The sequence below is a fragment of the Octopus bimaculoides genome, chromosome 3 (genome assembly GCF_001194135.2).
Source record: "Octopus bimaculoides isolate UCB-OBI-ISO-001 chromosome 3, ASM119413v2, whole genome shotgun sequence".
Taxonomy (NCBI): Eukaryota; Metazoa; Mollusca; class Cephalopoda; order Octopoda; family Octopodidae; genus Octopus; species Octopus bimaculoides.
This window is the reverse complement of record NC_068983.1, coordinates 87,262,097-87,274,759: the sequence shown is the minus strand read 5'-3', so window position 1 is coordinate 87,274,759 and position 12,663 is coordinate 87,262,097. Positions and strand designations below refer to the sequence as shown.

General features: G+C 33.6%; 1 protein-coding gene across 1 annotated transcript in view; it reads left to right on the top strand.

Annotated features, from left to right (window-relative positions):
* The first annotated feature begins 102 nt into the window (after positions 1–102).
* Positions 103–12,663, top strand: part of LOC106869142 (uncharacterized) — a 103,119-nt gene continuing 90,558 nt past the window's right edge. Inside the window, exon 1 of the mRNA XM_052966268.1 lies at positions 103–242. Within this exon, the coding sequence (XP_052822228.1) occupies positions 170–242 (73 nt within the window). The 5' untranslated portion in view covers positions 103–169. The remainder of the gene's footprint in view (positions 243–12,663) is intronic.

Sequence of the window (12,663 nt, the reverse complement as noted above, 5' to 3'; positions counted from 1 at the left end):
GTTCAATCAGGGAAGTCTTCTTCTTCTTTCCATCAATGTTTTCGCGTCTTCTTTCAATAATATCAATTGTGTCTTAAACATTTTGATTATTAAATTGCATAGAAAAGTCTTTGAACAACAAGCCAAAAAGGATAACAGTTAATATTGGTGAATATATTTTTTTAAAATCATGAATTATTCGGCAGAAGATATTATATTGCTAGATCGTGGTGCTGATACTTCTGTTACTGTCCATCTCCATGGTAAGTTGAAAAAAAGTCTTCATTATATTATTATTAGTAGTATTGATTTCTTGTTTAGCGGGTTAAAGGCCTTTGCAAAATTTATAAGAGATGCATATAGTAATGCTAAATTATTTTGGCAGGGCATTTTTAGGTATATATTATTGATGTAATACTCAGTTTTGAAAGTACATAAACATACTAAAACATAAATGCATATATGCACATCCACAAGTAACGAATTCGTTACATTTCTATTTTTTCATATCGTTTGTGTGTGTAGACATGAAGTCATAAATAAATTTATGGAAATTCAACTACAACTTGATCAATAATAATTTTTGTTCTCAACAATAAGTTTCTGTAGTTGGAAATAAGTAGCTCAAGCAACAAGTGTGAGTTTAAAGTGTGTGTGTGTGTGTGTCGAGGTAGAGAAAGTTCCAAAGCAATGAGATATTCTGAATATTTAGTTAATGGATATTCTTTTCCATATACCGACCTGCTTACACTGTATACATAACATGCACGCTCATACACACCTACACGGTTGGATTGCATTACATTAACAATATTCAAGAAATACACACTTGCATACTTCATACACGTCACACATATGTACTACAACCGTATATATATATATATATATATATATATATATATATATATATATATATATATATATATATATATATATATATATATATCACTCACCACTTGCTCACACACGTACATATATACCTCACATACACAGCACACACCATACATCGCTCACAACACATATACGCACAGATACAATAAATCACGGACATCTCGTGCACCACACGCATAGTCGTATTTCATATACACACAGGTTCACACTCTACACACATACATGCATGAAGCACCATACACGTGCACTCCCTCCCACACACGCACACATATTTACATATCTCTCTGCGCGCACACATCATACTCACCGCTCATATACACTACACAAATAAACACAAACACATGCACAACGCAAAGTACATGTATCACACTGACACAGGTCCTTCTGGTGACACATGCACACACATATCTTATGCACACAAGAAGCAAGCCGTGAAAACTTAAATTAATCAATTCGTTATTTTATTTTATTTTTTTTATGAGTTGTTGCAAGTTCAGTGTTTAGCGCTTTTCATTATAGTCTGAAACATAATTTGTCTTCTCCATTTCTTCGCTTAGAATTTATATCTGATTTCATACCTGTTGTCTTGAATAGTTCATATAATATTACGTCTTTGCTGAGCATACATAGAAAGTGAGGGGGGAGCATACCCACTTACATTGACGCATACATACATACATACATACATACATACATGCATGCATGTATATGCCACGCACGAAACTTTCGATCCTTGAGTTACTTTGTAACTTCTGCCAATTAAAAATTATGTGTGAGTGTATGTATGTATATGTGTGTGCCTATGTTTTGAGTTCTATTTTTCTTGTTTGTACAACGAATACATATACATATAATAGTTGGTTGTTGCTTTTGTCGTTTAGCCCTGGGTGAGTGGACCTTTGATCAAAGATATTCCATCCGTGACCATCTTATATTTTATTCAGGCCCAGTGTATTTCTTACTACACTATTTAGGGTATTTTCTAAGACGCTCAGGTGTGATTTTGAGGAAGATAGGGCTGCTACTTCTAGCTGGTCGAACATGCACGTAGGTACTTCCTTGGCCCGGATATTTCTACCCTCACTCGTTGGTTACTACTAATCAAGCGCACATTTTCTTCCGCATTCTTTGCACCTTCTCTGTCTATATTTTACTTATTGCCTTTAATTCTCTCGAGACATAGATAGGTAGTTATAACAGCATTCATTTAGTCGATTCTGCCTCTGTCTATAAAACTTCGAGCTTGTGTCGTGTCAAAGAAATCAATCACCCTCTGACTCAGCCTATGAACCTTTTGAAGTCGGTATAACAAGTGCGGGAAATTTATGTGTAAAAAATATAATACAAGCAATAGAAACCATCAAATACGTTGATAGATGTTTGAGATTTGTGTCCTTTGCTACAAATTAAACAGATTTGCATTTCCGAAGCCGTGTGTGCATGCTTTTTGTATACCGAGGCGCATGGAAACAGGGGTGTGTGTGTAGAGAGAGATATGTACAAATGCATATATAAAAAATGTATTTGTAAATATATATGTATTCATTTGTATATATATATATATATATATGCCTTAATCCTTTGCTTTTGAAAATTTGTTGAAGCGAAGACTTGCTGTCAACTTCAACTGCAATGTAGTTTTTTTTTTTTTTTTTCTGATACGAATACAGGCATAATTACATATACCTACTCGATACATGTTGCTGACTTCTATACCGATATATAAGGTGTCAATCCCCTACTACTGCTTATCAGTAATGATTCTCAATAACTTCGGGGTACTACTAAAGCAGCGCGGACCCGGACCCGGACGCGCAGTCGCGCGTCCGCGATAGCTAGTCGTCAGTGGTCGATCCTAACCCTAACCCTAAACACGTATTCATTTGCACACGCGGGTTAGGGTTAGGGTTAGGATCGACCGCTCAAGACTAGCTAGCGCGGACACGCGACTGCGCGTTCGGGTCCGCGCTGCTTTAGTAGTACCTAACTTCGGTTATAAACCTTTCTTTAGATTAGAAATCGTAGGCCTCCCTCCTTTTCACTAACATCAATCATTCAGGTGTATGGGTGATTTCGCACCTTTTCAGCCCTCTGACTTGGACCATGCTGGCTTTCTCTAAAATTACTTTCCCTCCACCTCCCATCACCAATCAGTTCACCGCAGCTATTTATAAACACTTAAATCCTATTATTGTGAGAGGATTGAGTGAAGCGTATTCTAAATGCAATTCCCTTTATTATTCACTGAAACGAATGCATTATCTTACGTTAACTAATAATTCACAATTAATTACTATCAATTGCAGTAGCTTAAAGAGTAAAAAGTAACATACATTCTCTCTTTTACATTCATACATGCACGCAGGCATAGACTCACACGCACGTACACAAACACATTCACTCATCCCCCCTCTTTCTCTCTCTCTCCCTCTCATACTTACACACGCGCGCATGCTTGATTGATGAATAATTCACAATTTCTGGATCGAGTTAGTTTTATTATGTAGATAATGACCACATTACATGTATTTTATACATATCTAATGGCATAGTTACATTAAACGTATTTCGAAGATCAGTTTCTTTTGATGCTGATAATTTTGGAGGCAGTCTAAGAAATAATGTGCTCTAAGAGAAAATTACTGTTCTAAGTAATTTTGTCACGTGCACACACACTGATATCAGGTTGTTCTCAAGTGCCACTAGTAACATAACCCAGTATGACCTATCACATGGCTGGATCATTAGCTACTAAACCAACAACCTCACTTAGCTTGCTTAGTGATGAGGGTGATTTCAGGACACCCTGTGAGATGAAATTCAAGACTCATCAAAAGGTGGAAGAAACTCATGTGAGTCAACGGCCATCCAATTGAGGTTTGCTGTTCATGTCTTGTGGCATACTTGCAACTACTGTTGCTATCAGTCATTAACACCTTACGCAAGTTACTGTGTGGGGATTTGCAACTTTTCTTTTTATCAAGATCATCCTGAAAAGCATCCCCTTGTGTGTGGGTGGGGAGAGAAAAAACAAAAAGAAGCAAAGGAAAAAGAAAGGAATGTAAAAACAGGAAAGAAGAGAAAGGAGGAAAAAAGTAAAATTCTTTAGCCCTTATGCATTGGATACAAGATAATCCATCACATGTGTGTGTGGCCATGGCCTTTGAGCTGAAATGTATAAAAAGATATATATACATACATATGTATAGTTGAAATTTACAGAAAAACAAGATGAAGACAGGTGTATAAGCAACAAGCAGGTGTATATATATATATATATAGTTGTCCATAAATCAGAAAAATAAGCACTCTAAAAGAGAAATAGGGCAGTTATATTTTTATATTTTCAAGCTGTATATTACGAGTTATGATATATAACTAGTCAGAATGCTACCAATGGTTTCATGTCTCAACTATTACACTTGATAATATTTATGACTCTTCAGACTTGCTTGAAGATTAATCACGTTTCTTTTTTGCATGCATGTGAACAGAAACAATTGAGAGGGCTTTCTAGTCTTAACAGACACAAAATAATGTTTTTGTGTAGTGTCATTATAAAATGCACCTAATACACATTGTAAAGTAGTTGGTGATTGAAAAAGCAATCAGCTATAAAACCATGCAGAAAAAGAAAAGTTTAACTCTGTTTAGAAGTAACTCTGAGTAAGAACTGACTTGGATTGTGACTACCCAGCCAAACCATACCAACATGGAAAAGCAGACATTATTATGATGATAATAATAACAACAAATGATCTCAATGATCATAATGATGATGATATTGTCATGTTGATTAGGATCTCTCTTCAAAAATATCAAGAATTGTTTTTTTTCCATTTGTTTCCCCTCAAACATGACTTGCTATTTATTTTACTAACTCTGGCCAGAAAAATCAATCTCTTTCTACCATGATATGGTATATTAGATTCATTCAAAGTAGTCTAGGAGACTGTTCTTGTGTTTCCACTATAGTCTTGTATAATATAAAATAATCATCTTTTCCATTACCTGCAATGTTATCTTTAGTTCTTTAGTTTTACTATTTCATATTTGTGTCTTTAAAGCACTCCAGAATGATTTAACATTGTGCTGCAAACTAGCAGAAAGTGAAAGAAAATTGTTTAAAAATGTATGTGCTTTCTATATTTGTACAAGTATGGCTAACATGAATTAGAGCTTCCACTTTCTTAATTCTGCTTGCTGACTAGCCCATCAACAACCCCTTTATCTAGAACCTGCCAACCTCCAGCCTCTTTATCAGAAACATGAAAAAATGCTTCATTCTCAGTTATCTTCACTACACTATAAGGACTAACCTTGACAAACTGTGGAAGTCTCAGAAGAGTTTCAACCAGTTGTTAGATATACTACTAATACCATGGAGATAGATGATACCACAGTAATGTCTAAAATACAACTAGTCTCGAAACTCAGACACTCCATTCAAACTAACCAATTTATTGTAATCCTCCTCCACCTTACTGTTTGTACCTTTAACAGTATGGCATGTATGTGCACATATCACAATATTATGAAGAGACATGGCCCCACAAGTGTAATGAAGAAGATCCAACTAGACTGTTGAATTCTCCAGCAACTTTCTTGCAGAGCAGTAATTCTGAATAAAGTTTAGTACAAAGATTCCTTAAGCTGCAGTGAAGGCAATCCATCTGGAAGAGTAACTACACAAGAAAAACCTGTTATGTTGAAGTAAAAACACTTTAGTCCTGTATGACAGCCTCTCTTATGTGGTAGGCACAATAAAATGCACTCAGTCCATATTGTAATGTGATTTGTGATTGGAGAGCATTCAGCTATAAAAAAAATGCCAAAAATAACAAGAAATTCTAATTTGATATACAGGGCTTACACTGTGTTACTGCTGTGCATGGTAGTGGGGTGCTTAAGTAAGAACATCAGACCATATGTTAGAAACCCTGAGCCCTCACTACACCAACTCCCTTTTCAGATAAGAAAAATAGACATCAGACAACCCAAACACCACAAAAAGCTCTTCTGATCTTGATGGGTACAATGCTTCAAGACTGCCATTGTCAAGGTGGGTATGATGCAAAGTACTTTGAGAGAGATTGTAAAATGGAAACAAGTGTAGTTCTCCTGGCCATAAGAGAGAAGTTTAAGACTGGCTGTCACTGGGAACTTCTATATGTTGATGACTTAATTCTCACAGCTGAACTGATCAAAGAGTTAGAGAAGAAATTTCAAATGTAAAAAAAAGCTTAGAATTGAAAGGTCTTGAACCTAGCAAAGACATCAACCCCATATAATTGATGTCAGATTCACTCTCATCTTCACCAAAACAAAACTAGACACAACAAACTCTTATTCATATTTCTATTTTTGTCAACCAACAAATTTTTCTTAATACTTCTTTTCATTGCAATTCTCTTGTTCTTTTTTCATATTATACTCATTTCTTTTCAGCCCATTCACAGATTATTTTGAAAAATATTTCAGTTCTAATTCCTTCCTCCAAACTTGTAACATTTTGTAGGAGAATTTTTCAACCACTTTGAATTTCTGTTGTAATCCATCAACTTAAATAAATTGGATTCTTCTTTCAAAAGTCTTTTCTTCTCTATTCCATTTTTTTACACATTTTTTTTCTTTTTAGTACAACGTCCTTAAATGAAGACTAAAGAAAAAAAATATTTTAATTGGTAATCTCTCTTCCCTAATATTCCTCAGCCTCTGATTCATTAGCATATTTCTTCCCTCCCATCACTAAAGTATCTGTAGGCTTTAACCCAGTCCCAGTTAAAACCCCTACACTACACTTCTCTAACCTAAATTTCCTTACTGTTCCCCTTTTAACAATTTCTTCAAATCTCCTCATTGAGTAGTATGTCCTGCTAGGGACATATATTTGAATAAATAAAAGCACCTCTACATAACTACTTAGCCTGCTAGAAATAGCAGCCAAGTTCCCTCTAATCACACCCTACAATCTTAACAAAAGGACATATTGGGTACTATAATTCAAAAAATAAATAAAAGTTGGGATGATCATGGCTGGAATGCCTTTGATCATAGGTCTGCTCAATAGAGGCTGATCTGGGAATAAACAACTACATATCTGCAGTTCTTCAAAAATAATATCAATTAGAACCAGCCCCACCTAATCCTCCATCCATGATTTCATGGAAACTACAAGTCTAGCTTTTCCATAAAAAAAAATAGACCTTCAAGATCATATTCTGTTTTACTTGATTTTCATCAACTATAATAGTAATATGTATATTGCTATAGTCTCTTATGATCATACTGAAAGAATTTCTGATGTTTGAATAATACAAATTAGTCTGAGAAATGGGAATATGTACATCCTTCTCTAGTTGTACAAAGGCAGTCAGCAATAGGTATTCACTACGAATTTATTGTGAAATAATACTAAAACAAACATGGAAATTTATTTTTATGGCTTTTTTTTTTAACTGATCTGTTGTCAAATACTATCAATTTTTTTTGTCTTTTTGTTTTTTGTTGTTTTTCTTTTACTAAACCTCTCTTAGTTGTCAAAACAACCAAATAGCTAGTTTTTCTAACATGATTGGCACACATTTCTTGTTCTGCTACATTCACTCAATAAAAAATTCATTTGACATCTTTTTTTACCTGCTACTCTACTTTTTCAAAAGTGTCTCATTCCCCATTGCAATTTATCTAAGTAACCAACCATTTTTCAGTGAGTAATAGTATTCTTACAGTTACTTAGCCATCTAAATTTTCAGTTTTGTACTAAAAATAATCTACTGTATCTAACAAAAGATAAACTAATCTATTTTTGTGTAATGTAATAAATGAAATTGATAAAGAGACTCATATACAATGAGTTTTCATTTATTTTCCCTTGCTTTTCACAGATCTATTCAAAAAATTTTCTCTCAATTAATAAAAATTAGTATATAATGTATTGCTGAAAGACAGAATCTAAAAAGAATTTGTATTTATTTGATGCATTGATAAATTTGTTTCTATAAAAAATTAACTACAAAACATTTTAATCTGTCAGTCCAAAAAGATTTTTTAAAAACTAAATCATATTCCCATTGTCATACTTTTGAAAAATTGTTGAAAGACTTCATTAATTGAAGAGATCTCTTTGAACTTAGAATTAAATATAAATGTATAAATATGCTAGCGGACAAAATTACTGATAGCTAATATTCAGTATTGATCTTGTATATAATACTCTTTTTTAGCAATTTAAATATTGATTATATGAACATGTATCAGATGAAATGAATTTATAAATATTATGTCTAAAATATGATAAATAGACCTCAGATACTATGATAAGCAGAAGTTCACTCTTATATATAATTGTTTTGGTGGTTTAAAAAAAAAAAGATCTAACAGCAACTAAAGAAAGAACTCAATAATAACAAGAGCGCAAACCTCTGCCAATGCAACACGACTTTTAAAATGAGAATATCTGAAATAAACTCGACTGCTCTCACAAATGAAAAAGCTAAAAATGAACCCGACCCCACTCAAAAGTTAAGTAAAAAATTCAGAAAAATAATCCAGAATCCTTGTCCGAGTCATGGAATGTGAAGGTGGGTGTACATGTTTGTAATACTGTGTGTGTCGTCTGCAGTGGGAACAGGGACAGTTTTCTCTATGAAGGCCTTTTTTAGTCAATCCACTGATATAGTGTCTTTACAACCATTAAGGTCTATAGTGAAAAATTTATCCGTGCATGAAAGAAAACGGAAAGGATCTGCATATGGTGCTGTTAATGGAGGTTTAACAACATCGTTGCACACAAAAACGTGAGTCTAAGAAGTAAAGTATAGTGATTGTTAGTAAGTGACATCCTATCATTTTTATAATTGCATGCAAGAAAGAGGGTTATCATCTTGCATGTAAACGACGAGAAAATAAGAATTTGTAAGACGGTCGTAATAAGTCATAACATTTATTACTGGATGTAATGTGTTAACATATAATGTTAATTGAAGGAAAAGCTTGTAACATCACATGAACATATTTTGCAACCACATGTCTCAAAGCAAATAAACCAAACATCCGTACTTGTAGGTGTGTATGCAAGTGGCATGGCCCAATGCATGTTTAGGATCCGACAGGCAAGAGGGGCGTGAAATTAGAATGTGTTCCTTTATATAAGGGATGATATGGAAGTCCCTGACTTCCACATCATCCAGAAGTCAATCGGAAGCCTCTAGAATGTTCGAGAATTTTCAAGAAGGTCGAGAGAGATTACTCTCGTTAGATCCCTTCTTTGTTTTGCTTTCCTGCTTGATCTTCAGGGGTCACTACATAACTCCCTCCTCAGATGAGAAGTCGATAAGCAAAGTCATTGTAGTGATCCAAGGCAGATACAAAGCAAAACAAGGTAGCAGAGACATGTGCTTGCAAAACAAGTAAAATAGGAGAAAATCAATACATGCACCATGATAGGTACTGAATATAAGGGATGAACTGGAAGTCCTTGACTTCTACGTCATCTGGAAGTTAATTGGAAGCTTCTAGAAAGTACGAGAATTTTCGAGAAGGTCGAGGGAGATTACTTTCATTAGATCCCTTTTCCGTTTTGCTTTCCTGCTTGACTGCCAGGGGTCACTACAAAAGCTTTCTTCAAGGCAGAGCTAGAAATACAATTGTCAAGTAGGTAAGAGGTTTTAAACAGGAGCGATATATTCAAAATTGGTAAAACTAAAGATTGTTGAGGATAAATTAAATTTATTATTGTTACTGAATGTGTTAGTGTTATTTAATTTCTGAATGGTTTTGCTGTCGTTTGTTTATGTAGTTTGATTTCTTTATCAACTAAGATAGAGATGTAAGTAAAATTAATAATAGGGAAATGAAAATAAAACTTTGGTTCTTGAGATATCTTGTCAACGAACAAACAAACAAACACAACTAAAGCAATGCCCCCACTTTTGCTAAGGTGGAGGTAATTAAAGATTACTATATTTATTCTGACAGATAATACCATATATTTGCTCAGTCATGCCTTACAATCCTAAGAAGCATAACATGAAACTCTCAGTAACTCTATAGAGTTTTCAACCAGAAGGGATATATCATTGTTATTACATTTCACATCCATTTTTCCATACTGACATGAGTCGGATTAGGCTTTTTGAGGCAGTGTTTTACTGCCTGATACTTTTCCTGGTGACAATCCTATATGTGTCTTTATGTGTGTGTGTATATAGGATTCTTTTTTCGAACAGTGAAACTTTGAAGCAAGTAAAGCTATAAATAATAATGTGTAAATAGATCCAAAGGTTTTTTTTTTTTTCAAACCCACATTATTTAGAGCTTTATTTGTTTTAAGTTTCATCATTTGAAAAAAGTCTTATTTCACATTCTCTCTCAAAATTTCTAAGTTCTTATGTTTACAGTGAATATTATATATGTGTGTGTGTGTACCCATCCTTAGCTAGAGCATCATTATAATATGATGCATCAGATTCGAAAATTTTACTGTTAGCAGATAATCTAGAGATTCTAGTAGAAATATTCTTAACTAGTCCCCATATAATCAAGGGTGGATGGTTGGATGCTATGTTAATGTACTTAATATGCTCATTCAGTTTATGAAATCGTTCAAATAATCCAGTATCAAGACAGAAGGTAGCATCAAGAAAATTCACTCTATGATAATCTTTACTTATAGTAATGTTTAGTACTAAAGTTTTAAAAAATCTAAAGAAATTTTTCCTATGCCTTTCTAACTGTACTTTATTAGTTTTGTCTAGAAAAAATAAGGGATCATCCCTGTATAGACCCTGTTACTTCCAGAAAGGAAGACTGGATTAAGGAAAGGATATATATTCTGACTAGGTCACTGACCTGAGCAGAATCGTGTGAGCCCATTGCTAAATCAACTGCATTTTCCCTATCTAATCTACTCCATAATGTACCATCAAAATCTACTAGAGTGGCTCGTGCGGCAAGAATAATATCTATTTCACATCGGGACAAATCAGAATTTTTCATGCTAAAAATCAGGGATTGATTGAGTACGATCAGATTGATAGTGGCATAGCAGCTCTCTATATCAAGTTGCAAGAATTTACTAGTCGTACTAATTTCTAGAAACTTGAACCATCCAACCACCTCTTGGGTATCAGACCAGAGGGCTAATCTAATTTTAGATTTAAGGACGGGTATTACCCTGTTAATGATATTTTTACTAATAATGTCTATATCAGATTTAGAAGGACAAATCAATCTAACTGAGGGGTCAATAAGGAAGTTAGGTTTATGGTCCTTAAGCAAAATCTGGGGTTTTGGGGGGGGGGGACATAGGGTTCTGTTCTATCATCTATGGCTAGATCTCTGATGATTTGTAGCCCTGTATTGTTAATTCTTTTTAATACATCATTACTAGCATGTCTATATTTGCTGCATAATTCCTTCCTAATCATAGACTTATATAGTTCAATATCAACAATGTAAATGTTACTTGTTTTGTCCGTTGGTACAAGTGTTCCCGGAGCTTTCTTGAAGTCAACAAGTAATTTTCTGATTTTCTGTTGATGCATATTACACCTTCTAGGGTACTTCCTGAACTTCACGTTCTTGACAATACTATATAATTATTATTCAAATCTGGTTAGGTGTTGGTTTGTCAGTGGTTTCCTTCGAGATTTAAATACTTTCCTTAGTAGGTCACAATGTTCAGGTTCGTCATTTGGTCTAAGCTCCTTGTCAAAAAAGAAAGCCTTCCACAGCATTCTACGCACAAATTGATTCATTTTCTCCAAAATATCACAAATGTAATCCTTCCTACTGGGAATAGTTATGTCCTTTAGCGAAACATCCTGTGTTATTTTATCCATCATCTTAGTACAGTACCATGTAGGACCTTCTTCCAAGAAATCGGAAGTTGGTTGTGGTTAATAGGTGATAAAACGAATGGTTTACACCTGGTAGCTTCCTGGTATGTATGTATGTATGTATGTATATATATATATATATATATATATATATATATATATTGATTAATTAATTAATTAATTTTACCCTTTTATTATTATTGAAATATAATTTACTCCCTGATCAAAAACTGCAGTTTGTGCGGGATTACTTGTAACACACGTGGGGATTTGAGGATGAATACACGTTCACATTTGGCTGTATGTTTCTGGAAATGTTAGTTAAATATCAGTTATGCGATGACACTTGATCCTGTACATATTTAGTTCTAACACTCTCAAATTTATATTTGACATGCTGCACTGAAGATGGGAAATAAGTAAGTAAATATAACTTTACTTTAATCCCAAAATGCGTATGTGGCTAATCTGAGTCGTGTGGATTCATTATTATTTCTCTATGTCTATGTAAAAAAATATGTGTTACTATCTGGGAGGTATTTATGGTAGTGGAAAAGGTATTTTAGCTACTATTTCTAAATTCAGTGCGTGGCAAAGCAATTAGCTGACCCCTGATTATAATTATGTTTATAATTATAGAATATATATATATATATATGTGTGTGTGTGTGTATTTATATATATGTATTTATATATATGTATGTATATATATGTATTTATATATATGTATGCATATATATATGTGTGTGTGTATGTATATATATGTATGTATGTATATATATATATATATATGTATGTATATATATATGTATGTGTATATATAATGTACACGTTTTTAATATAATACATGTAAATTTATAACTTCATTATACCGTATATATTTACCCATTATATGTTATATCATAAAGTACGTTTATATATCGTAATGTTTTAACTTAAATTGTCATATTTT